The sequence below is a fragment of the Pangasianodon hypophthalmus genome, chromosome 19 (genome assembly GCF_027358585.1).
Source record: "Pangasianodon hypophthalmus isolate fPanHyp1 chromosome 19, fPanHyp1.pri, whole genome shotgun sequence".
In the NCBI taxonomy this organism is placed as follows: Eukaryota; Metazoa; Chordata; class Actinopteri; order Siluriformes; family Pangasiidae; genus Pangasianodon; species Pangasianodon hypophthalmus.
In genome coordinates this window covers 13,965,505-13,993,162 of record NC_069728.1, presented here as the reverse complement: position 1 = coordinate 13,993,162, position 27,658 = coordinate 13,965,505, and the positions used below count along the sequence as shown (strand labels likewise).

The following is a 27,658-nucleotide window of genomic DNA, read 5'->3' as shown; positions in this document are numbered from 1 at the left end:
GATTAAAACACTGGTGAGGAAATGAAGCGGCTCCACGAGGAGCAACTCCTGTTGTGCAAACTGCCGTGGCTTTCAAACTCTCCTCTGCCTCCTCTGCTCTTTCCATGAGGTAATGCTTGGCTCTAAAATGTGCTATGAGTTAATAGTTCTGCTAACAGCCTAGAAAGAAGAAAATCTTATATTGCACTTTGGTGGTTGTTAGAAGCAGTGTTATATATATTCGGAAAACTTTCCTTGTGTGACTTCTTCTGGTTTGTCTCAAAGATTGCATCAGCCACTTCTATAATTACAAATGTTACCTATAAGAACTGGATGTAAATGTAGTAAAGTATTACATCATAAAAAATATCAGTAGACTGTTCCCCATTGCACATTGATGTATGCAACATAATAAGTGCTTGCTGATGAAGTCTTGAATCCAACTGGTCAGAAGGTGTTGATTCATTTTTTATAGCAGCAGCTCGGACAGTAGATCTGGCTTCGAGGTTTATATTAATATAAATGTAAAATGCTTATTCTAATACATTAGCAATAACTTATACAAAAGGCTTCTAGGGTGGATACCCTGCATAAACAGACTTTTTTTAAATAAATGTGTGTGATTGTTCGTATGGTAAAATTTTCTGTGAGGAGACATTTGTTAACAGTTTTAGAAGGAGTTCCCAGAGTCAGTGCTTTGTAGCAGTCAGTGTTAAAACTGTTGCTTTAAGTTTTCTGACATAGGAAACTTCAGGCTGCATTTTTCTGGCTTATTAACCTCAGGAGAGAAAAAAGAGAGGCTAGTGAGGGAATGGCTGTTTCTGCTATAGAACAGACATTCCACAATAGTAAAAAAGTGTCTATAAACAAATAAAAAGTATGACATGCTGTTCTTAATGAATCAAAAAATAATTGTAATTGGCAAACTGCTGTGGTATAAGAGGAATAAAACTCTTCTGGACATGCTGTTATTGGAAAATATTGGGAGTTGATCCCAGTTTGTGTTCATTGCATCATGTTTATTATTTTCCCATAACAGAACACCCCATCATGTTTTATTCCTTACATACTATACTATATTATCATATGTTCCACATAATCTTGGTAGTGTTGTCATATGTGTAAAAATGGCTTGACTATTTGCTCATAGGATTTCTATTTCATGGGAAGTGGTAGCTCAGTGGTTAAGACATTAGCCTTCTGAGTGGTGTGTTCAAATCCCAGCGCTGCTACTGCAGGGCCATTAACCCTCAAGTGCTCAGTTATGTAAGTTAGATAATTGTACGTCACTGTCTGCTAAATGCTGTAAATATATTTCTGTCTTTTTTTTTTTCTTCGGCAAAGTGTTGTGTTGTTAAATGCGCTTGTAGGCCATTACATGTTCAGGTGTATCTATCAGAACTCTCCAGACTGAACACTGAATAGTTAATACAGAACTCACTGGAATATGATTTTAAATCACTGACTCTCCACTTTCTCCATATGTTCCAGATAGTATGGTTTGGATTTTGTCACAGATAGTATGGTTCCAGATAGTATGGTTTGGATTTTGTCACCATTCTCAGATCACGTCCCATCCTAAGCTGCATTCCTCCAAAGGGCTGGTCTGGATCACAGAGAGACTTCAAAGGCTGAGTGTCAGTAAAAGCAGTGCTCAGTGCTGTCCTTCCCTCACACCTTTACTCAGGTCTTTCGATTGAAGCCCAAGCATGCACGGGTGAAATATACCAGAACTGCCCCTTTATCTCTACACTACTAAGAGAGTGAGATAGTTACCCATAGGAATGTGTAGAATTTCTATTCTCCAGAGACTTTCATGCCTTTGAACTAAATCTAAGCCATGGAAATATGTAGCTTCTTTCATCGTAAATCGGTTAAAAAATAGATCCTGTCTCCGCTAAAACTCTCATGAGATATACTACAAATTTAAATCAAAGCCACTTTTCAATATTTATTGTAGCATCCTCCCAGTTCACAGTTTATAAAGACTGTTCATCTTTAGCTGTCGTTAATCGTTAGTGTGTTTTTTGTAAAACCTTTCCCATTTTATTCATTTTATTAATTATAGTTTAAATCAGCTTTCAATCTGTGTGATGTTTTGTTCTATTATATAAATATTTTAAATGTTACATTGTACTCCATTATAACTTACTGTACATAAAATTAGGAATCTCACTCTTCAAAAGTGAAAGCATGGCTGTTTTAAGCTTAAATGTGTACAACAATGTACATATTTTTACCACAATTCACTTGAATTCTCCAAACTGATTGTTCAGAACGTGTTGATTTATTTTCTATAACAGCAAGGCTCTGATAGTAATGCCAACTGTTATGAAAATCATAGGTTTATATTCGTGAACTAGTCTTTTTCGTTATTGTTTCTATAGTGACAACTTACACATGGACTTGTATGGCCGTCGCGCCACATAAACAGATTAAAAAGCATGTAATTGTTGAGATAGTGATGTTCTCTGTGATGAGAGGTATATTTAGCAATTGTGAAAGGAGTCTCCAGTGTCAGAGCTTTGGAACAGTCAGAGATGAAGCTGTAAATTTTTGTTTTCAGACATGAGAAAGTCTTCAGGGCAAAAGAGTTTGTGCTTTGTGGTTTCTCAGTAACATGATAAGCTGCAGTAACTTCAAGAGAGAAAAAGAGAGAAGGAATGACTGTTTACAGCTGCACTGATATAAGTAGTTACAGGAACTAGCTTGTTACACGGACGTTCCACAACATTAAACGTAACTGTAAATAGATAAAAATAATGATGTGCTGTTCTAATAAATAGAAAATTGCTTCTGTGATATAAGAGGAACAAAACGCTTGAAGACATGATGTTAAAGGGAACTATTCTACTTCCAGGAGGTACCAATAACTCCGCTTTGCGTTGGTCACACCACCCTGTCATTCTGCCTATAACAGAATGTCCTGTTGTGTGTTATTCCTTACTGACTACTAAGGTCACCTAAAGCTTTACCTTTTACCTTCTTTTATTGAATATTAAAATATTTGCTATGGATTTTTTTTCACTAAACAAAAGAACAAAGCACAGAAGCACTGACATTTTTAGCCACATCAAGAAATGCAGAATCTGTGAATATCCAACCCTACACCTGACTCCTCTCTTTTTGCTGGTCTTGTGTTACATGACCTGTATTTGCATGAAAGAACATATTAGGCTCTTATATTTTATGATGCAATAACACTTGGATGTCACACTTTCAATACTACTAACTTCCTTTTTCTTAAAAAATGCACCAAGTCTAATGTAGTTAATGTTTTTGCACTTAAATGAATACTTCAGAGAGAATTTACCCATAAAAAACTGTACAATACTTTAGATAGATAGATAGATAGATAGATAGATAGATAGATAGATAGATAGATCTAACTCTGGTTGTCTCTTGCTTCACTGTTAAACTTTCTTGCTTTTTTGTCATTGAAACAAGCATGACACGTTTATATTTTCAGTAGTTTTATTGAAAAATGCCTCCTCTGTTTCAGAAATAAATAAGAAAATAAGGCTATGGAATTCACAATCTGCAGTTACAAACATGAAGCAGCAATACTATATCCATAGTCTTGCACACAAATGCCAACTGCGTTTGATACTGATAACACAACAATGAGAACAACTATATTCTGATTAAAATAAACAAAAAAAAAAACAAAAGAAAACAAATAAACTTCCTAAATATACACGACAGACATGCAATTCCACCTTTGGTAAAACATTGGCTGTGAGTTGATATAAAAAAACTGATAAATATTTGTTTTAGGATAATGCAATGGAGGCCACGTGTTACTGCGGATGATGATGAAACGAACATTTCTCGGGTGATGAAGGCAGATAACGTGAATGGCTGATGTGTGGGTGTGTATTTGACACTTGCTATGCTTTATGATCATGTTGGCAGGAAGCAGAAAGTGTAACTATTTCTCACCAGCAATACTAGTACACGCTGTGATTTAGCATAATGGAGCAGACAATTTACAAGCGCACAAGGGGAGTAGCTAAAAGGAAAAAAAATGTGCAGACCCTCTGTCATATCAAGTTCATAGACCTTCAAGATGTCATGTGTGAAAGCAACTTTAAATGGAAAAAAAAAACTTTACATTTATGCAAAGAACATTTTTTTTTTATGATGTTATCCATTTGAATTGTCTTCGGGACAGCGATCTCTTGCGGCGCTGGCTGGGTGAGAGCTCAAAGTCTTCTTCAGGTATTTCACGGGGCTCGGGCTCGCGTGGAACCGGTTCTGCTTGGAAATATCATTTTGCCCAGTTGAGCAATAAAGTAACAGTACACTTAAAGTCAACAAGAGCATTGTTTTGTAACACCACAGCTATGACACTAAGATCAGAGCAGAAATATGGGCTGGAAAATAAAAGACACTTGGGACTGATAGAGAAGACAATAAAGTAGGTTCATTTAGCATTTTTTTTCCCATTTTGGATGAGCAGAATGAGACGTAGACATGGGAGCACTGAGTTCATGGGTATATTTAAACATCAAACATATTGGAAGATTCAAGTGTGTGACATGAGTCATTGTAACACAGCTGAGGAGCTGGTTGTTCAATATCAGCTAAATAATTGATGACAGAAGAGGAGACTTTCTAAAAATACTATCTCTGCTACCATGTACACAAATAACTTTCTTTTAAAAAAAAAAACCTCCAGGGTCAAGTATAAAAAGGCACGTGGTTCAAATCGGCCCTGAGCAAAGTCAAAGGGTATATCACTTATGGCACATCATCTTAAAAAAAAAAAAAAAAAGGCAATCATGTTGGCATTCAGCAAACAGCAGAATACAAGGCACAAGCTGGCTACTGGTGTTAAACTAATTTTAGTGAATTTGGGGTCATTTACAAGGCACAATTAGTTTATTTACAGATTAAAAAAAGACCAAAGAGTTAGGCTAATCATCAGCTGGCTTGGCTATAAATCCTCTTGGTTAGTAGGTGTTGTTGTTGGTGTTGTTTGTGTGTTTTGGGTCATGCTCCTCCACCCGCCTGTTTGCCGTTTGGCTTCAAGATTGTAAACAGGCCACTGCATTGCTGCCATCACCCGTTGCTTTGGCGGTTAAAGTTGCGGCAAACTCTTGTTAGTACCAGTCCCTTATTTAATTTTGCGGCATTGTGTTTGTATGTGGCTTTATACTGTTTTCTATAGTGTTCATTAATCATTTTCTTGGTGATTATCCTCATAGGACAAAGCTCAATCAGGACTCACTCATGATTTCAGAGTGAAAGCAGCACAGGCGCTTTAGAATGCTTACGAACCTGGAACAGGTCAGAGAGCGTGTTAGAGTTATGAAACTACATCAGCAGGTTTTCACATACCTGATGCTATGTTAAATAAATTCTATTGGAAACCTTAGTGCTAATGTAACAGTGAGGTAGATATGCATGCACTATGCTAATGGATAGCTATGCATGCACTATGCTACTGGCTAGCTATGCATGCACTATGCTAGTACATGCATTAGACGTTATTAGTGGTGTTTTCTAATGTTACGCAGCAGGTTTTTTTTTTTTTTTGTGAGAAATGCTACGTACCTCTGTATTGCTGTCCGTTATATGGGATCCCCACACACTGAGAGGAATCGCAATAGCCTGGAGAGCCTGGTGGTCCTCGAGCCCCTGCAATACCATTACGACCAGGTGGCCCACGAGGACCTTGAGCACCGGTGGGGCCTTGAGGTCCTTGTCTAGACTCACCTTGTTGGCCTGATTCAGAATGAAGCAACTTATTTAGAAGATCACTAATGTTTTTTTTTTTTAATAATGAAGATGAAGGACAGAAAACTTATGGAAAATGAGTCTTTGAAGAGTGAATATAATATTTATAGATTTTAGATATAGAAAAATATAGATTTTTCAAGGCCCAACACAACACAATTTCTGCTGTTCAGTATTTAACAATCTAGCAGTGTTTGTATGCAAAAGGCAACAAAAAAACTTAGCATGATCATAAAAATAATAAAAAGTATGCCTACTTTTTAATAAACATAACAGTTTAAAATAAGTGAATGTTTTTTTTTTAAATCCAGTAAATTGAACTATGTAGGTTTATTTCATATTTGTCCACTTCTAGTTAAATTGTGCTACATGACTTGTTTATGTTTAAGACAGTATAAAGAGAAAAGTTCATGTCTGAGAGGGAAAGAGTTATGCTAGAAATCGTTGGCCAGTTACTATTATATAAGAGTGTAATAAGAACACAAGGAACAGTAACACGCTGGGGATGGAAAATGATTCTGCTCAGGGTAAGGACAATGAGAACCTTATTGTTTGAAAAGGTTCAGTAAAAACAAGCTAAGTGACACTCACTTTCATTCAATTACCAAGATGAAATAAACCAAAGTGAAATGAGAAAGACTGTTGAAAACTGTACTGACAGCTATTTAAAGGGAATGAATCAGGCATGTGGTTTTGTGTGCATTTGAACGTGAAAAGTCTTACCAGGTGGTCCAGGCAGGCCTCTCTGTCCTCTCTCTCCAATTCCCGGATTTCCTCGGTCACCCTTCTCGCCAGGTGGACCTGAATTAAAACATATGCATATACAGCATTATGAGAACAGAGAGAAGCCCCACAAGCAATAAATGCATGTGGATGGATAGAGTGAATTGATCCAGAACTTCTGGAAAGACTTCAAGGGAAAGTCTAATATAAAATGCAGGATAGAGAAGTATCAATATCTCTATAGCCAAGCCAAGAGCTAGGCATGTGTTTTTGTTGCAACACTGCTTTTGATCCAACTGGAAGTAAATGACAGCAGTCATTCGGGTTTCTATATAAGTTGATGGATATAAGCAGTTTTCTGAGTGCCTACAAGAGCTCCTAAAGACATGGGCATCGGCTTCAAATGCTTCACAGTAAATGTGTTCATGTTAATAATGCAGCTAGCATATGGCAGCATACTTATTTATTATACTCTATGAGAAATTTAAATAAATAACTATCATTATAGATGTTAATCAATTATTAGGGTTGTTATTTAGAAATAGAAACAATGGGTTCACTATCTATCATTGAGGGTTCAACTAACTATCCGAAAAGCCAAAAAGTCTGTTATCCAACAGCCGAAATGTAGCAGAATTATTACAAGCCCGTGGGAAGCATTGTCCATCAGTAACTGTGATACTTGTGATCAATAACTTCACAAATCTGATTGGTGAGAAGGTGTTGATTATTCTTCTATAACAGCAGGTCTGATAGTAGTTTGAGATGTAATTCAAATAACAGATTTATATTAACATACTCCTTTTATACTGTATGTTATATAGTAACAGCTCATTACCAGGGACCTGTCTATAAAATAAATGGATTAAAAAGACATGGCAAAGCTTTCAGTAAAGGTGATGTTGAATTAACATTTATGGAAAGAGGCTAGTGTCAGAGCTTTGTACCAGTGAATAAGCTTCCCACCATGGGAAAGTCTTCAGGAAAGAGGTAACTTGGTAACATAGTGGTAACTTGGTGTTATTAATTCATATTAACTTTAAGAAAGAGAGAAAAAAGAGAAGCTGGTGTGGGACCTACTGTTCATATCTGCTATAGGAATTAACTTGTCTAGTGGATGTTCCACAACAGTATGTATAACTATAAATAGTTAAAAAGCACAACACATCTTTCATTAATAAATTAAAAATTGTAATCTTTGGCAAATTGCTATGGTATAACCGGAATAAAACCCTTCATGATGCCTTGTTATAGAAAAATAATCAACATCAGGATGGTAACAGTAACTCAATACCATTGTTGGAGTCGCTGTTGATTATTTTCCTATAACAGCATACCCCCAGTGGTTTATTCCTTACTTCTATTTCAAGGCACTAAATTGTTTTTTTTTTTTGCTGAAAATCCCTCAGAGGAAAACTGTCACTGTTGTCCAACTGTATTAAAGTCCAGTAAGTGTGAGACAGGTTTATTCGCGACATCGAACAATTCAGAGCTGATGATTTGCTCCTGTGGGTCATATGAGGAATGAAACTCACCTCTTTCTCCCTGCTGTCCGGGCACTCCTGGCCTTCCTGGGAAACCGTTTTGTCCAATCCGGCCAGGTTCTCCACGAGGCCCTTGAATACCAGGTGGCCCAGGAGGGCCTGCAGGTCCAGGACTGTTACTGCGCATTTCACTGGGGATCTGGTTCAGCATTTCACTGAATCGGCTCATCTGACCTTGAAGTGGAACACTTACATATTAGCACTTACTAGAACACAATGGAGTGAATGAAATTTGTGCATGAAATTTAATGTACTGCTGTAAAGTCTACCTAAGAAAAAAATCATGAACTCAAAATAACACTTACTGTTGACTAATTGTTCACAGACTTGTCTGGCAATGGAACGCATCATGCCCTGAGAGGCAAGGTCACCCTAAAAGACATAACAACACAATTCCTAAATGCAATTTCGCCCCCGAAAAAAAAAAAAAAACTATCAAAGGAAACGAAAAATCTTCATCTATGAATAAAAATGTAATCAAAGCCATCACTCACTCTTTCACCCTTGTCTCCCTTCAATCCACTGGGTCCCTGTGAAAATGAAAAACATATTCTACTTAACATACGCCACCACATCTGAACACCCAAATCCTGCTTGCCCTTAAATCTCCTCTACCACAACGTTCACTGCTTTAAACAAACATCCATTAGTTTATCGCAAGCTGGAAAATCTTTCAGACTGTTATTTGGATGTCACTGAGCGGGTTTTGATGAATGCCTTAGGGCTGCTGTCGGTCTTTGGGTAAAAGAGGTAAAAGTGAGACGCCATGTCATCCTCACATTGTTGTATTTCACACAGCCATCTGACAGCATAATATTAAGCTCTTCTGGAATGTGACTGATTTTATCATTACTTGTCTCACTGATAGATGTCTCAGGCAATATTTTTCAAAGAAAGTATAATATCTAGCTTGGTGTCCACCTGTTTTATAACATACCATGTACGCTCTCTTTTTTTTTTAGAAAAAAGAAACACAGTGTTTAAGAGTATGGTCTAGTGAGTATTTACTTACAGGAACACCGTTTTCACCAGACTTGCCAGGTTTTCCAGCAGGACCTGGCATTCCAGGAGATCCAGGTGCTCCCTGCACAAAAATAGCCTCAACATCAAAATCAATACATTTTACAGAGACACAAATGGGACTATTTTCAGTCTCAAATACTTCGCGGTCACAAGAAAGAAGCAGAATGCCAAGACAGGAGCATTTTCTGAAACAGATTTCACTATGAAATCCTTATTGTTTGAACACACCATTGGTCCTGGTGGGCCTCTGGGTCCGGCTGGTCCTTCTTTCCCTGGAGGTCCCTGTATTAAAACACACACACACACACACACATACACACACACAATCAGATCCAGATTTCCACAGTACAGTACAGGAAGATCTACTTTTGGACAGTAATACACTGCACTCAGATGGGCAGCAGAACTCACCCTCACACCAGCGATTCCCATAGGGCCGACAGGACCAGCTGGTCCAGGTGGACCCTGAGACAGACAGAAACACATTTACACACTTGACACACTCTTACCAGTGAAAACATCTCAACTACCTTTCACTAAGCAAATTAAACCAGTTGCAAAACAGACTTTCCAGTAATTTTTTTTTTTAATTCTGATTTGCTTTAAATGGCTTTGGCAGTTCATTCCTTTTCCCCCAATTTCTTCCCTCCTCATCAATCCCAGCTCGCCTTTGATGCCTTGGCATAAGATTTACAGGCAACTTAGTGTATGCCAGATCGGTTTTACTGGCCATTATAAACCTGGCTACAAGTTATTAAAAGCATGTAACTATAACGTCTGCATCTAGCACGTTCACCTGCTGAGCAACACCCACCGTGAATTAACACTTATTTTATAGAGTGTCTATTATGTCTATTATGTGTCAAAATTTAATTTAATCTCTAGAGGGATAATATTATATAGTATGTTCTCAATTTCCTTCAAACTACCCCTTATTATTTATTAATCTCGTCTCATCATTTTGAAAGCAACTGTGCTTTAAGTTGTTTTATTCTATTGGCAAATAATGTTGCTTATTTTAAGAATTTATTTCTAGAAAGAAGCATAATATCCTGCTAATAGGAATAATCTTAATCATCATGTTTTTCTTTTATCATAATCTCATAATAAGAAATAAATAAGAGGAGTTTCACTTTTTGGATGATTTTGTTTCATCTGTGCCTGCAAATCACACCATCCCACTGCTAATCTCTGATATTCAGCAACATAACCAATGAAGAAACAACAGGACAACATTTACAGCCCCATCAAGATAGTCTGTGAGTCAGGATGTTTCTTAATTATGGTGTAATGTTATCCTACAACATTTTGTTTAGTGAAGTAACACCCAACAAATGTAGCCAGTGTCGGGTAAACATGCTTGGCGTCGAGTCCATAATCCACCAAAGAAGTGCTTAGCTAACTCACTAACTAGCTGTAATCCTTCTGCTAGCTCCATACATGTTCTAAATAAAAAAACAACCCAGCAAAACAGTCAGGAAAGCTTTAAATCCACAACACTTAATACTGTGTTAAGCCAATTTATGTTTTACAGATGAAGTCTTACAGCATGATCTATGCCTGTGAGTAACTGCTGCCTTCGTGCTAGCTGATAAGTTCTGAGCTTTAGAGTCCATATGGAGTCCATCCAGAGTAGTAGCATGAGCTGCACAGTGTTTTTTTTTTTCTCCAAAAGCATACTTAGCCAAAAAAAGACTTACTTTCTGTCCAGGTAGTCCAGCGTCACCGGGATCTCCTTTCGGTCCTGGACGCCCCTATGGAAAAAAGAGGCAGAAGATAGAGAGTAGTTTATATTAAAACCATATTCATCAAGGTGAGTGGAGGAGGCAATGTTCTGTCATTCTACTGGAAATCTGACACATAAATCAAGTCGACAGGGCAGGATTTTGGGGACACTGTTGCTTCATGATATCTGACTAAAAAAAAGGGAAGGAAGAGACTCCATGGCTGAGAGGAGGGAGGAAAGGAACTGAAGTCAGATTTATGTTGATACATTAAGAATAAGGTGTTTTAAAGATTGTCGAGTATCCAGCATGAGGTCAACAGACTTGGAGGAATGCATGACGCTGAACCACAGTTACTGTGCAAATTTCACTCAGAAGAAAATAAATGGTCAGAGTAATCCTTCAGTTCAGGGGCCCTTAGAGATTTACAGCTCACTATTAAGAACTGGCTGAGAGCAGAGACAACGGACGGGGAAGGAGTTAAAGCGAGAAGAAAAAAGCCAAAAGGATGACTTACAGCTTCTCCTGGAATCGAGTGCCCACTGGGGCCCTGCGGTCCTGGAAGACCCATCGGGCCTGGGGGACCCATCTCTCCACGAGGTCCAACTGGACCCTACAGTAACACACATGAGAAAAGTCGTAGCCATTCACTGATTCATACTGCCTTTCACTAAATAGCGGGGTTGTGATGAGTTTTTGCCTCTAGAAAAAAGTGGATAGACAGGAGGTCCTGAATGTGATACTTACAACAGGCCCATTTTCTCCTTTTTCACCTCGAGGACCTTTGCTACCAGGTGATCCCTGGAAAAGTCAAAGAGTTAGAGATATTACACACACAACACTCCAGGGATCTGCTCACACAACCATCAATTATTAGTCCAAATGTTGGACTTGACCTGCCCATGACCATCCGTGACGACATGGTTATTAAGTACGGCAGTTCTTACAGCAAGTTATAGAATTAATTTACTTCTTCAAATGATTAGTTTGTCTCAGCTAGTTCATAAAACCAGAAAAACACACACACATCTTGGATATACATATATTCTGTATATTTTTAGCTGCTCTCCAAGTTTGTCCAATAATGAAAGTTATACATTTTCCCCCTTATTCCAAGTACAGTCAACATGGATGTTATCTAAACTTTTTTCCTTAGTTAGACTGTAGCTAAAAGGTTAATGTTGCAAACAAGTAAGGAAAGCATAAATCTACCAGTTTAGTGTGATGTAAACTGCATGTTGCAATGCTCTGTATTAAAAAATAAATATATAAATCAAACTGGTGATATATTATCATCCAAATCAATTCTTGCATCCAAATCTGCTTTCAAACATTGCGCCAGATCTCCTTCCTGAGTCTGATAACTGCGCGGAGTGACACCAAACTACGTGCTGAGGAAGTGATTCCAGCATCAAGATGGCCATTGTCCAATTTTTTATAGATAACAGTGTGTCACACAGTGTTAGAAACCACAAACCAAAGTCTGATTTGTTTTGAGGCAAGTATGTAACAATTTAAACATGCATTTTGCACAAAGCTACCTTTGAGACTTTGAGCTTCCCATACTTTACCCCATTAGCACCAAATCTCCAAAACTAAAGAAGCAAACCTTGGATGCCAAACATGTGTTGGCATTTGGAATAAGGAGGACATTGTGTAAATTGTATTTTAGGCCAAATTTTCTTCTCATAATGGCTTATGCTGCACTCATGATGGATAAAATCTTGAATGAGAAACAGCACAATGGCCTAAGGCTAATTCTGAGCTTACTAACAGAGAGCATGTGAAATGGATATGCTGCACGTTAGCTAATGCTAAACAATGAACTGCAGGTTGCAGTAATTCCTAGTAGTTAGGCAAACTGTCTGCTCCAGGTGATCCTTTTTTAAAAAGCATCTTACCACAGGCCCCTGCGGTCCGGGAGGCCCATTGCTGTCTGACGTGCATGTGCAGGCATTGGGAAGAGGTGGACACTTGGACTCGTCTCTCTAGAACACAAAGACAGAGTGAGCGAGATTAGCAGAGATGAATGAGGCCAGTGAGGATTAGAGCAGCAATTGCTCCAAGGCCTCAAGAGTAAATCTTAGTTACAAGTCAGGTCCAAAAAAAGGGCAGAATATAGAGGAGAAGAGGGTTCTCAGATGTGAGGTCACAGCAAAATGAACACCAGGAACGTACAGAGGAGGCCGTGTAGCTACTACTGAAAGCAGTAGTTGGTCATGTGGAATTGGGAAATTTTCTTCGGTTTAAAATGGAAGGAAAATATGACCTTATTCTTTGTTAAAAACAGGAGAACACAGAGCTACATTTTAGAGAATTTTCTAGAGGAATTGGTGGAGACGGGAAAAAATTTATTTCCAGTGTTCAACTAAGAAAAATGATGTGTGGGCATTAAAATCCACATTTTCCACCAGAGAAACGCTTGTTATTGCTGACGGCATCATTTAGACGCTGGACTCTATTAAAACCTGAGTGCGATGTGAAGAATGACAGCCTTTCAGCAGGGTGGCACAGCTATGTGATTCATATGGTGTCGCTGTTTTATTTCGAGAACAGAGATTTTGAGCACTTTCGCCTGTGTGATGAGGAACTAGGGCATGCTAGTACAACAAAAGTATTGGATGTTCAGCGAAGGAAAGACGATATAAAGATAGGGCAAACTGCAAATCATGGACATTAAGCTGTTTTTAAGCTGCAGCTGAGCTGCTCTCGTCCTTCGACCCGCTAAATATATCCAAAACGCAATAATTTCATGAGCCTTTAAAAGCAGCAATTTGCAATTTATTTCTGTTAAGGCCCAAACAGAGCAGCGTCTGCTTCTCAGAGATGCTCATGCTACATGATGACCCTTGATTCTGTCTTGCCAAAAATGTTGCACGCATCAAAGCATTTTTCCCCATCCACACAAACACACTGGGGCATGATAACATTTCTGATAGATGTTATGCCAAAGTATGAGCTATAACTGCAAAGTACATGGGCAAATATTCTTGGGAAAAAAAATTATGGGTAAAGTCTTTCAAGTGTTAGTGTTAACGACCCTGCAGAAACTAAAGAGAAAACAAAAGAGAGAAATGACGACAATTGCACAAGCGCAGATGTTTCTGTCTGGCTAATTATATCGACGTGTTTTTTTGTTTGTGCACTTGAATGCTATGTTAGTTTGTGCCATTCTGTTGACAAATTAACACACTCAGGTCAAACATATTTACAACAAACAGGGAGGAATAAAAAAAACCACCCAGAGTAACAGACATAAAGACTAGCTTTGAGTTTGTTTAGGTAACTCTTACCATTGAAGGAAGGTCACAACATCTGTCCCGGCTGGTCCATCCCAGGCTACAGATTATATCGAACATCTGGAGCTGGAACTGTGCACCAGAAAATGAAATCGCATGTTAGACATCTTTGATCCAAGTTTCAAATTTGACGATTCAAAAAAAAGAGAACACGACAACAAATAAAAAACACCAGATAAAGATAAATGAAAGACTTTGCAGCTGGAAATCCATCTGGGGATTAGCATTTAGCAATTTTAAAAATATACACCAATAAGTAAAAGAATGGAACTCCACATGCTCACGTGCTAAATTTCAAGCAAATTCAAAATGCTCCACTCACCGTCGCCGAGTCCCCTTTGGAGCCGATAGATTTGGACATTTTTCCCAGCACTTGATAGCCATCTGCTGATGTATTTCCAGCTTCCTTAATTTCCTTCTCAGCCACCTGCTGGCAGTCCATGTTCAGTTTAACGCTGTTGGGCGAGACCATGATGTGGAGCTGAAAATAAAAATGACAATCATGAGACTGCGGAAAACACTGGATCATCAATGAGTCACTTGAAGACAGGACCACTGTCTGTTTTCCTGTGTATTCTGTGTAAACAAGGGATATCATTTCTTCATGGCCTTTTAGAGATCTCAACTGAACCTTAATGGTTTATCATGTCACACACTGACCTGGATTACAAAAGCTTATATGGATATACAATGCAGATGTGATGATCACAAGCAGAGCTGGAATAGAAAATTGCCTAAATTGAAAAATATTTCCAGATGCACCAGATGCAAACAAACATCAGACGGAAATTAGCAGATTAGCCTTTTTCTGAGGTTTCTCTTGCATCTTTTTTATTAAACTATGATTATAACTCATAATAAGTGTTGCTGCCTCACAGCTTCAGAAACCCTGGTTTGATCCTGATATCAGGTTACTGTCTGTGTGGAGTTTCCTCCGGGTTCCCAGATTTCTTCCCACCTCCCAGATGCTCGTAGTAGAACTGGCTACACTAAATTGCGTCTAGTTGTGAATGGGGATGTGGCCATTGCCCCGTGATGAACTGGCGTCCCATCCAGGGTCTATTTTGTGCCCAGTGTTCCCAGGATCCCAGGATCCGACCAGGAGAAAGTGGTTACTGAAGATGAGTGAAATTCTTCTGTTTACTTCCCAGTGGGTGGTCTCTCACTACCTTATACTAAAATCATCTGAAATCTGACAAACATTGCATGTAGTAGAGCAGTTTTGTTCCACCACTAGTGTTAATATTACACACATGCCATAAATATTCCCAGTACACCACAGTTTACAACGATGGAGTTAAGTCAGTGATATTATCGATGATATCTGTCTTTTCCATTTCTTGCTTTCCAAACTTTGCACGCGTCCGAATCAACAGCAACACTCAACAGCAGCTGTTCCCCGCTGCCTCCTCCCTTTGGGAAAATGGGAGATTCTTAACATCTTGCCATAAGAAGTGGCTTCTGCTCAACATCACTAGAAGTGGAAGTTGTAGGTTGACGTGAACACTGTCTGGACGTCACGGCACGGTCATGGCTCTGGATTTCAGACAGTCGACAGGAAGGAACATCATGCTGGGAGACTTGGAGCGATGTTCTCCTATCTTCTCTAGCAGGGGGTAAATGAGGTGAAGAGAAGCAGCACTACGAAGGAGGGGGAAATGCCCTAATGGCACAGTGTCTGGGAGTCAATGTGTCTGGGAGAAACGTTACTCAGCAGACCTTGCTGGAAGAGCTCTGGTAGATTTCTACCTCTAGCCCTGACAAGGCACGATACATTCAACTGCAGCGTTATTTTATGCAAGATGCAGCTCCAAATTTCTTAAGTAGTATGTCAGGCTGAATAAAAATTTTCCAACAGCATTTTCTGGAGTAATCATGTAGTTCGTTTTCATTTGTAGTCGTATGTTCCAGGGCTGTCATAATAAAGTTCACTTTTCAAATACAATTTGTTAAATTAAGTATTATCATTCTAACATGTTATTATTTCTATAGTAACAGCTCATTCACAGGCACTTATATGGCAGACACTCCACATAAACAGATTTTTTTTTTAAAATCCTCATTGATATGGTAAATTTTCTGTGAGGAAACATATATTAGCCTTTTTTGGAAGAAGTTTCCAGTGTCAGTACTCAGAGGTAAAGCTGTGACTTTACATTTTCTGACATGGGAAAGTCTTCAGGGTGAAGGGATTTGCAGTTTCCTCTTTCCTGGTAACATGATAAGCTGCACTTTTTCGTCTTATTAACTTTAAAAGAGAGAAAATAAGACAGGCTGGTGAGAGAACGATTGTTTATACTTTAGTCGTTATAAGTGACGTCAGGAAATAACTTGTTTCACAGATGTTCCACAACAATAAAGATATCTATAAACTGATCTGATAAAAAGAAAACAAGTATGTTTAAAAAATGTTACTGCTGAAAAATTGCTGCAGTATAAGAGACTTTGAGATGTGATGTTATTAGAAAATAATCAACTTTCAGGTTTATATAAGATTTATAACGTACACTGAAAACAATTTTCACCTTTTGTGGTTTGGGCAATACAAACACACAGTCTAGCTCTATGGGTAATTCATTCTGTCCTACAATTATAGGCTCATGAAGTATTTTGTATTTAAATGCATTAGCATATTTACAGGAGTTGGACAGCCCTAGGACTCTCTAAGTGATTGTCTCCAGTTATTTTTGCTTTGACTAGTACAGAAAAGGCATTATAATGTATACCCATATTATGACTATTAGTATCATCTTCTGACATCTATCATCTGGTTTCTGGATGTTCTCATTGTCTGAATTAACAGTGTCACAGAAATAGAAGCTCAGTAGCCAATAATTCAGTTATACATTAGCATCTTAAATAGAAAAATGACACAAATGATAATGAAAAACACAACAGACAAACTGTCATCATCTGTATCTAATGTCAATATGATTGAAATATTAATAGGCTTATACATCATGTCAATAAGATGTCTTAATAGGCCATTAAGAGGCTTTAATTTTTGCCACTTTTATGGCATATCAACCAGTTTTATCAGATAGTCAAAGGACACAATGCATAAATATTGGTCAAGATGATGAGCAAAGCTAGTATCAATAGCTACTCAATAATCTCAATGAGGAACACTGGCCCAGGAAATTAAATCTAGGAATGATAAGTCCAAGGCTGGTATGTGTAACGCTTCTGTGGATTACTCTAAAATGTATTCTTAGAGGTTTACTTAAGACAAAAAAAAGCTCTTAGTGAAAAGTAACTCTTAGAGCAGCTCTTAGAGATAAGTAGGGGTTAATCCTAGGAGTAAAGTTTTTGACAAATGCTTTGCCGTAAAGCGATCAAGCACATTGTAACTTATGTTTAAATAAGAATACAAAATGCAAACATACATAAACTAGTCATGTTTCATAAGACAAATATACTTCTGTTTAGTCTGAAAAAAATAAATAACCCGCATTTAATACGCTACAGTCTCAATTCAAATGGATTTAACGCCACTTCCACCATATATATCCAGTTACATCTGCTCCATATTTCTATGTTTTTAAGATTTAGCCTGTTTATGACATTATGACATTTAACTGTTCTCTGTTCAAATAAACCCATGAATCCGTTTGAAACGCTGTCCTCTGCCAACCCTTGTGGCTCGGAAAACTCATAGTCTGCACCTTAGAGCTCATTTATACAGCAGACCCCTGGGTGATTAATAAAACAACATATAAGCACCAATCAACAGTGGAAGAGAATGCACAGGCCTCAGCTAGAAAGTCGAAATCATCTGTGTTTATCCAAGAACGCTGGATTATTTAACACTGGCATTCCACAGAAAGGCTTCATATGTAACTGTGAAAATCAACTTATGATGGTTCTTGAGCATTCAGTATTTTAATAATATTCCCATTGTTGTGTTATTCTTCTCTCAAGATAGGCGAGATCTGAAGCATGATATGTAGTTTTCATATACGTAATCCTTCACGGAAGAAGTGAAAAGCCTGGATTTCACTCCATCTAGTCAGTGAATGTTTGATTTTTGGTGGTAGGGAAAAGTGATGAGCAGTTTCCTAGGGAGTAGTGAGGACCCTCTCCATTCAAATCCGCACAGGGAGGTAAACCACAAAAAAATGAGCTACTGCAGTATGAGAATAACTACAGGAATTCCCTCATCCTGGAATCAACCTAATAGAGGCTGGGACACAGCCAGGACAGAGAGAGAGAGAGAGAGAGAGAGAGAGAGAGAGAGATCATCAGATGTAAGAGGAGGATGGGGAGGGAGACAGAGAGTGGGAGATAGATAACATTTGTGTAAGAATCAAAGAGATATGTAATCTGTAATGTGTGTTTTAAAAAAAGACCTCAAGAGACCAAAATATTGACAGAGATGGAGAAAGAGACAGAGAGAGCAAGACAGCCAGACCCCTCCTTGGCCTTCCATTTCACTCACGTTCTGATGTAATTGTTTAATGGCTAATCCGGTGACCCAATATTTTCCAGCTCCCTCTTCCAGCGAACAACTCCACTATGTTTCAAAAGCTCCAAACAGACTTATACTGTAGATTCTAGTGAAAATGCGAGAGCTTAGTAGTCCTCACGATCATTACATAAAGACGTGATTGTAAATGATGTGTTGCCACATCTCCCTCCACACTCAGTCTGTCAGAAATTTTCCACAATGTTCCCTTTTCCCCAAATGTAGTCAAGCAACCAAGATTCTTTACATTTATACTATAGCTACAAATTGAATGTAGCTAACAAGGAATAGAAGTCTGTCTCCCCCAAAATCTCTGTCTGATTAATGTGTTTTACTACACAGTGTGAAGCACTGCGTCTGATCCTGACACGCTTCTCCCGCTGTGGAACAACCCGATTCTTCCTGATGAGCTTGAAGATCCTACAAGTATACTCTAAAGATCTGCACTTCCCCAAAAGCTCTTCATGCCCAAGACTTACTTTAGCTTCTCTTGCTAATCCCAGCTGGATACAGTAGATTTGTACCTAAGACCTGCCGCTGAAAAGACTATGACGCTCAGAATGAACATCCTTTCAACACACTCAGCACTGTCTGACTTTATAGCATACTGTAATGATTTATAATCCCAGTATCCAGTGTCACCCAGAAGAAAAAGGGTTCTCCTTTGAAACTTGTTCCTCTGGCTTGCTCAGTAGGGATCTAAATCTACATCTGGATTTCAGTAAAGCTGCTTTGTTAAAAGTGCTATACTCATAAAATTGAATCAAATGGAATAATGCAATTTAGAAAAATGAACAAAACTTTGCAGGGAGGCTATAGACAACAAGAATAAGGTTTTTTTTTTTTTTTTAGCACAATCTGGCTCCATGACAAGATGTCTCATTGTTAGAATTCATATATGGACATTCTGTGCACATGAAAGCTGAAACTCATGAGAATGGTATTAGTTCCACTCCATGCTATTTCAGAAAAAAAGACAGTATTTAGCTTAACAATGTCATAAAGATTTGGACATTTAGATGAGCCATACCTTCCATTACTTCATCAATCATATCTTGGCTGACCAATTACAATGTGAGGTAAGTGAAAAGTTTAAACGTCAACACTATGCTACAAAAGCTACATCGAAGAAGATTCCCATCTTTCCCAGCTGAAATGATGGAATGCACAACACCAAACGTTTTCCATAAAACATTCTGTGCAATTCGACTTTTTATGTATTAATCCACCAATGAAACTGTCACTTGTCAGAAAACAGCCGCATAACAACTTCCATTCCCAATTCCTACTCCTTGTTCCATTAAGACTATGATTCACATTAGTTTTACTGATAAACAGCTATGAAGTCTTTTCATTGTGCCATTTAGGCGTCATGCACAGTTATTTTGATCCATGAATAAAAATCAGTAATAGAACGCTGATGAGAATGAGAATAGCGGCTGACATTTTCCCAAAAATCTTCCAGGCCAACAAAAGAAACTTGTGGAGGTTAGTGATTTATCAGTACACAGTATTATTATACTTCATATTAATTCATATGGACCAATGATGCATTCTGTTCCATGCAGACCGGTGGCATGCAAACTCCTTCAAAAGCAACCTTAGGAGAGATTGACCTGTGAAACAAGCTCTCCTAATCACCTTTCCAGTAGGGTGTGATTCTTTTAACACATTACATAACAGCTCGAGAGTGCCATCTGCTAAAGAACAGACATTTACAAACCACCTACAGGCATATCACCTGTAATCGTAACATCTGGAATGCCTGCTATCCTAGACATCTGTATATCCTCAGGTCACTGAACACATGTAGGTACAACTGGAAACACTTTTGACTGACGTGCCACACCCCATATCGGTCCACATCCAGAGTTCCATGTAGAGCACAAATGCAGCATCATTTACCTTGTGGAAGCTTCCATGGAATATTTTCTTCAGTTGTGGACTGTCAAATGTGGCCTTCTGAAGCTCTCCTCGCGTGTCCTTGTTATAAAACGATATGGTCTGTTTGGAGGCTGCAAACAAAGAGATAAAGAGAAGAGGAAATTGTCAGATAGGCCTCCAAGCTCTTCTTAGACTCAGTATCATACAGTGCAAACATCCTTCACAGGAATCATTTGTGAGCAGTACTAAAATGTTGCATGGTGCCTGTGCCAAATATGACAATTAGTAAATTGTCTGAAGAGTGAAGCTTGGAGGGAAGAAGTCATGCAAGGTCAAGGCCACATTCTGAGAGAGGCATAAGAAAACAGGCCTAAAGCCTGGAGACCATTAGACACCATTCATGGTGATCTGAGGAAAGCCAATTGAAATAGGGAAGAAAATAATTAAAGGGTGAAAAGTCAGCTGGTGTGCATCTTCTGTCATTAATGAGCTCCAATGTCCAAACTTCTCACTTCTTCAATACTAATGTTGCCTTTTTGAGTAAATCTGAGTTTCTCAAAGTTGCACATGAACATCTCTTTGAGTCGTAAAAGTGAGGACTTCAAAAATAATGTTAATATCTGTAGATAGATAGATAGACAGATAGATCAATAGATAGATCAATAGATAGCTAGATAAATGCAGCAATACAGTAACCAACAAAGTACAAGGACACAGACAATGCACAGAGAACACAAATTACACAAACCCATTCAGCAGTGAACTAAGTAAATAAGAATAAAATAAGCAGCATGACATTTCCTTATTATAATCCGAGGGATTAAAGTTACACTTACGGTCAATAGTGATGCCGACCTCAGGCTTGTGACTGTTATCAGACACTTGCCAGATATCGAAAGGCTGATTGGGCGAGTCTGGAAGAAGCCGGAACATCAGAATAATGGTGTAGGATGGGGGAAGGCCGAAGGGATGGATGTATCTGTTGAACCCAAAACTAGAGTTAGGTTTGTGCTTCCTCCAAAAAAATAAATATTAACAGATAACAGATCCAGGAGCCTGTTTTCACATTAGCTTAACAGTGTCCAGTTCTAAGCGTTTCCCAAAAGGGGAACCTGGCATGTCAGTGTAACTGGATATATTTGATACTGCAGTATGTATGGTAAAAAGATCACAGATCTGTGGAAGAGAATTATAATGCTCTGGGAAGCTTTTTGGGGACTGAACTAGACGCTGAGACTTTAGGAAAATGAAGCCCTTTAACAAATATCACCACCTGTCAGGATTAACTTTAACAGGGTGCCGTAAATCCCTCAAGCCTCTTTAGCTAACAGTGAGGTCTAACCATCTAGTTGAGAGCTGCTGGGCAAGACATGTCATGTTAAGACTAAAATAACAAAACTGAAAGTGCTCGATCATCCTCTAATGGCATACTTTTAGCAACAAGCTGTATTTACATCTGCGATTGCCTTGATGTGAACACTATTCATCACATGTAATGAGGATCATTAGTGCTATTTAGTTAGACTAAGGCTACAATAGGGTTCAAAGGTCTGGGTCTGTGATCAAGAACTGGTTTTATTTCATTTATTATGGGTGGGAAAGCAGGCAAATTCTACGCAAACCATGGAAAAGTAAAATTGGGAGAACACAAAAGTCATGTTGACTATATCCACTACAAAACATTTACATTTAAATGCTTTGATTAAAGCCTTATGCAAATTTCATCATCAATCCAGACAAGAGAGGGCCATACCACTGATAAACCTCTGTGAGAATTTGTTCATTTTTAATATTTTTGAATAATGATCAGCTGCGAATGGAAATTAAGTTTTTGGCTGCAGTTTTATTTTTCTAGGAGAAAGAAAACTAAAAATAAGAAAATCGGAATACCAGGCTGAATACCAACAAGGCAGCATACATGTAGGTGTAATGAACTTACACTGAAGGCTGACTGATGAAGGCATCTTTATGGAGCCTGTAGGCTGTGTAGCTGTTGAAAGAGCCTGGCTCCATTGATACGCCCTTAACCGAAGCATACGTCTTTTCAGTCAGATTGAATGCCTCAAGCATTCGGAAGCCTAAGAGAATGTGTACATAAATAAATTATTGAGAAAGATGGAAAAAGAGATCTGAAAAAAATATTTGGATGAGATGAACACCTGATTGTTGAAACGAAACTACTGAAGAAGTGCTCCAGAGAATATCACGAACACCCTATAGCTCTACAGGTGTTTTTTTTCCTCAAAAATAAAAATGCACGTTTAACTAGGCCAGCTGTTGGTGCCTTTACTTTACTGCATTAAATGTTTATATTATACTTTAGTAAAAGTCATCAATTTAGTTATTCTATTCATATTTGTAGATTATTTTAACATGTTTTACCATGAATACTTTGTTTACAGCACTAAACATTCTTTTTGAAACACATAAAATGCTGTAATGGTTTTGAAAGTCAACATGTATACGTGCATGATGCTATAAATATTATTACTAATGGTATAATTATTATTATTATTATTATCTGTACCTGGAGATGTGAAGCCGTTCACATAGATCAGAGGACAAGCTGTGAGAGGAAGCAGGAAACAAAGTTCAATAACACATAGAGTCTAATAAACACTGGTCACATGACTTATAAAAAATATGTTAAAGTACGTACCAAAATTTTAAGTCAACTATTATAGACTATTTCATTTAATAATTTCTTTAGAACCAACACAAACCTTTACCTAGTTGATACTTGTATATGTAGAATATGTACAACTATGACTAATTCCTGATAATGACTCTGTAAGCATGAGCATTTTCAGTGCTACCGCTGTCAAAAAAAAACCTCAACAATTTGATCATTTTGGAACAGTTGAAATGATGAACAGGTATTTTGGACTTGCACTTACTGGAAGACGCAGTCTCACAGATGAAGGTGACCAGATTGTCCTGTATCGTGGCAAAGGCGTCAAAGTCATCCACGACGAAAACGTGGCGTTCACTTGGCTTGCTGGCGATGTTCTGGAGCTCAACGTAGTCCACGTCAGCCACTCCAACCACAAACACACTGAAACCTGAATGAGAACAGACCTAGTGGTCATGCCATAGTCAACTGCACTGATGATTATTATTATTATTATTATTATTATTATTATTATTAAAAATTACAATCCAAATTAATTCCAAAGTTTTGCATGTCGATTACTGTCCCAAAGATACTCCAGAAGGATCCGTTGCTAAGTGCTGTTTTTTGTGTAAGAGTTTGTACAGAAAAATAATAAAAATTTAAATAATAAGGGATCAATTTAAATAATAATTTAAATAATAAGTGATCAATTTAAATAATAATTTTATATCCCGATTTCTGTAAAGCTGCTTTGTGACAATGCCTTGTTAAAAGCACTATACAAATAAAATTGAATTGAAAAATATCCTCCAATCCATTTTTAATAGCAGAGACTGGTGTTTTCTCGATTAAACAATAGAACAGTAATATTACAACAGTGTGTTCTGAGAAGAAGTGATTCTTCACTATTAAATACAATTGAATTTTAACTTTACCCAAAGACTAGATAGAGCCTAATACACAGATACATATGCAAATTGAGGGAATTAGACATATTAAACACCAAAAAAAAAGTTTGCAAAAAAAAAAAATCTGTAATAACATATTTAGCAGTATGTACTGTTTAAAAAATAGTAACCCTATTCATGTGTAGTATCTTGCCATGACCCAGGCTGTAACTGGGTAATCTGGGTTGTCAGCAGCAAATGTCAGGGTCTTACCAGCATGTTGCAGCTTGGCAGCACTTTTCTGCACTTCATCTTGAGACCGTCCATCAGTAACAGCCACCACCACCTTCGGGACATTCCTCCTCATTCCACTGTCTGAAGTGATCACTCTGTCGTACACATATTTCAGAGCGACGCCTGCATAGCAAACACACAGATGGTCCTTATGTTCACTTTACAACTATTTTTAAGCGTATGAAGTTACTGACTGAACATTTCTTCTCTGTAAAATAATCGAAAACACTATTACGTGCTCGTATCCCATATCTCAATGGTAGAAGGATGCAGTGAAATAAGGTCAGCTTGTCATAAAATTGTTTTGGTATAATCCAAAATGTCAGCATTTTAGAATACAGAGCACAGTTTCAGGAGAAATCAGGAATAGCTGAGGATGACTGGGAGATACACCACACCTGTCTTTGTGTTTCCTCCCTTGTAGCGGATGAGCTGCAGAGCCGACAGAGCAGTGCCTTTATCATCATAAGTGTTCAGTCTGAACTCACTCTTGGCATCGTCGCTGTACTGAACAAAAGCAACCTGTCGCCAAAAACACAGGGAGATGATCAATAAATTCAAATCAGAATGAAAAACTCCATTTTTAAACAATTGCATGTTACGCATGAATTCCACGAACATCTGTGACGATCTGGCTAGATAAAATTCCTTTTGATGTTCGTGATTAGTTAGTGATTAGTTCATGCTTATAAATAAGACACAATAGTTCGAAGTGGTTATATTTTGTTTCTCAGTGGTGCTGAGACTAACATAAAGACTCTGAATAGATAAATCTCAGCTCATAAGAGAAAAAAACACATAGTTCCCTGGCAAATAATCTTGAAACATTCTGTTTTCATTGTTTCAAGGGTAATACAGTTCATTCGCTGCTGCTGAGGATGGTGCCACATGGACAGCTTAAAGATCAGTGAGATTACTGAAGGTGGTACCACTTAGAAACCATGAAGATAGCTTTGGACTTCAGCTGATATGAGCAGTCCTGCTACGATGGCTTAGGATTACAATTGCTATGATAGCTTTAGGACTGCAATTGCTATGATAGCTTTAGGACTGCAATTGCTATGATAGCTTTAGGACTGCAATTGCTATGATAGCTTTAGGACTGCAATTGCTATGATAGCTTTAGGACTGCAATTGCTATGATAGCTTTAGGACTGCAATTGGCACGAACAGTTTTGCACTCAAGTCTCCATCAGTTGATAACTTCAACAAAATAGACGTCATGTGAAAATCTCCTGTTCCTATTTACACAGTTGCACTTTTTGACCATGAAGTGCACAGTTATAGGAGGGAATTATTTATAATTGCACTATTCACTGTCACGCAGATGAGGACGGGTTCCCTTTTGAGTCTTGTTCCTCTCACATTTTCTTCCTCATGTCATCTCAGGGAGATTTTCCATTTTGCAACCATCGCCTCTGGCTTGCTTATTAGGGATAAATTGATAAATTTATAAGTTTAAAACTTATATCCTGAATTTGCATATTTCCATAAAGCCGCTTTGTGACAATGGTCATTGTTAAAAGCGCTATAAAAATAAAATTGAATTGAATTGAATACAACAATAAGAGTAAAAGGGAATTGGTTTATTTATCAAAAGTCCCACCTTTCTTAGCTTGGGCTATTAATCACTGCCTGGCAGCATATTGAGCTCACTCTCATCTGAACTCAAAACAAATGCCTCTATAATAAGCCATGAGTATGAAAATACTAGATTTTGTTCATTAGATCCAAATTTTTTGATTCATTTGAAATGGATGTAATGGATATAATAATGTTATATTAATATTAAGAGTGCTTTCACCATGTTAGCTATGCATTAACTTTATCAGACCTTGTCCTTTTGACTTGACTGACCTCCGTTAGCAATTTTATTTTTAGTTTTGCTATTATCTGTCTGTTGAAATAATATAATGCCCTTTATGCTTCCTTCAAACACATAGTAAAGTTCTCACTGGCACTTTCTATAGGTCGACTTTCCTTTAGTGTAAGTAATAGGCAACATATGTTTTAAATTTATCCCAACAAAAATAGGATGCAGCTAATCCAGAGCTTCTGGAAGAAACATTTGGTTTCAGATTCTCTACTGAAAACTCTTTGTACCATTTCAGGCTAAAGAGTTTCCTGGAAAATCCATCCATACCTGCATTCCTGATGGCCCGATGACATCAAAAGCTCCCATGATACTGAAGATAAACTGCCGTACTTTGAGGAAGCTATCTTCGCCGATGCTCCATGAGCCATCGATGAGGAACACAACATCTGCCTTGGCACCTTTGCACACTGAAGCAGAAAAACAAGTCATTTAGATTCAGCATCACAGTTCATCACTCAGGCTCCTTTGTAAAGACCTGCACAAAGCCTGTGCTTTCTAATTAGAGTCAGACATTCAGAAAAAGCCTCTACAAACAAAGGCATTGACACATTACACATTACACTGCACATTACAATTACTCCTTTAATCGATCAAGTTTTTATGTGAAAACAAACAAAAGCAGCAGAACATTTGATGACCGGAAAGGCTGAGAGAATTAATAGCTCTTTTACTCAGAAGAATTCTGACTATATTTTACAAGATAATGTTTGCCTGATGCACTGCAGCATAGCTCAACATTGCCCATATACTACACCTACACCATTGCGTGCATTCTCAGATTGTATAAAACACTTTCTGGTCTCCCTTAACACCTGAACTGGGCAACATTCATGAAGTGGAAACAGATATGCCTTCCAGCATATGGCCACCATGGCTAAACATGGGCAGAACCTAGATTCAGAAAGGAAAATGGATTTGAAAAGACTCCAGTGTAGAGCTGGGGTTCGTCCAGGTTCAGTAAAAAAGCAGAATTCCACTTTTATTGGACCAGGGCTGCTGTCCAACGTACTAAATTAATACTGATTGCACCTGTCCAAAAGCTTTTAACTCAGTAAGTTTGAATATTCAGCTTGACACTCTCTCAGGCATTCCAAGTCACTCACTGTAATCTTTTCAGTGTCAGTCACTGAACGATTGGAAAAGTATTAAACCATTTTTTTTCTAAATCTAATCGCTTCTTAGGTCATGCAGATATCTTGCTAAACCGTCTGTCTTTTAACACAATTAATTCCCTGTCCATTCAAATCAGTTTATTTACAACACTTTATCTGAGGCTAGCCACTCCATCTGGACATGACTTTAGGTATATTTCTCCAGCAGAATATCTAAATTTCCAATAGATCTCGCAATAGACGGTGTTTATACGCTGCATGCACGCTACAGAGATATTCAATCCTGACAAATGCTCATCCATGCTTGGATACAGGACAGCTCATTCTGACAATGTTCCACTCAGACAAATGCCAAATCGACAACTGTCTGCTCAGTCTCAGTGTAAATTAGCTCTGGACATGCACGTTTAAAGGACAGTTCCGCCAAAAAGTACATTTATACAATTTTCCACTATTACTTCATCGGCCAACATATTTAGGTGCTTTAGGCAA

General features: G+C 38.0%; 1 protein-coding gene across 4 annotated transcripts in view; it reads right to left on the bottom strand.

The window, feature by feature from the left end:
- Window positions 1-3,435: 3,435 nt before the first annotated feature.
- col12a1b (collagen, type XII, alpha 1b) overlaps window positions 3,436-27,658 on the bottom strand; it is an 82,454-nt gene continuing 58,231 nt past the window's right edge. For 2 of the 4 annotated variants that reach the window (XM_034313521.2, XM_034313523.2), the window contains 23 exons: window positions 26,322-26,461; window positions 24,577-24,700; window positions 24,158-24,301; window positions 23,281-23,445; window positions 22,911-22,949; window positions 22,323-22,461; window positions 21,220-21,362; window positions 20,405-20,514; window positions 14,357-14,515; window positions 14,029-14,106; window positions 12,637-12,723; window positions 11,483-11,536; window positions 11,253-11,348; window positions 10,712-10,765; window positions 9,423-9,476; window positions 9,240-9,293; window positions 9,001-9,072; window positions 8,483-8,518; window positions 8,294-8,360; window positions 7,980-8,162; window positions 6,445-6,522; window positions 5,539-5,709; window positions 3,436-4,236 (listed from right to left, as the gene is read on the bottom strand). In XM_034313521.2, the coding sequence (XP_034169412.2) occupies window positions 4,118-4,236; window positions 5,539-5,709; window positions 6,445-6,522; window positions 7,980-8,162; window positions 8,294-8,360; window positions 8,483-8,518; window positions 9,001-9,072; window positions 9,240-9,293; window positions 9,423-9,476; window positions 10,712-10,765; window positions 11,253-11,348; window positions 11,483-11,536; window positions 12,637-12,723; window positions 14,029-14,106; window positions 14,357-14,515; window positions 20,405-20,514; window positions 21,220-21,362; window positions 22,323-22,461; window positions 22,911-22,949; window positions 23,281-23,445; window positions 24,158-24,301; window positions 24,577-24,700; window positions 26,322-26,461 (2,366 nt within the window). In that variant the 3' untranslated portion in view covers window positions 3,436-4,117. Of the gene's footprint in view, window positions 5,263-5,530; window positions 5,710-6,444; window positions 6,523-7,979; window positions 8,163-8,293; window positions 8,361-8,482; window positions 8,519-9,000; window positions 9,073-9,239; window positions 9,294-9,422; window positions 9,477-10,711; window positions 10,766-11,252; window positions 11,349-11,482; window positions 11,537-12,636; window positions 12,724-14,028; window positions 14,107-14,356; window positions 14,516-20,404; window positions 20,515-21,219; window positions 21,363-22,322; window positions 22,462-22,910; window positions 22,950-23,280; window positions 23,446-24,157; window positions 24,302-24,576; window positions 24,701-26,321; window positions 26,462-27,658 lie in introns of those variants that run through there. The other 2 variants (XM_034313524.2, XM_034313525.2) reach the window with 2 other exon arrangements.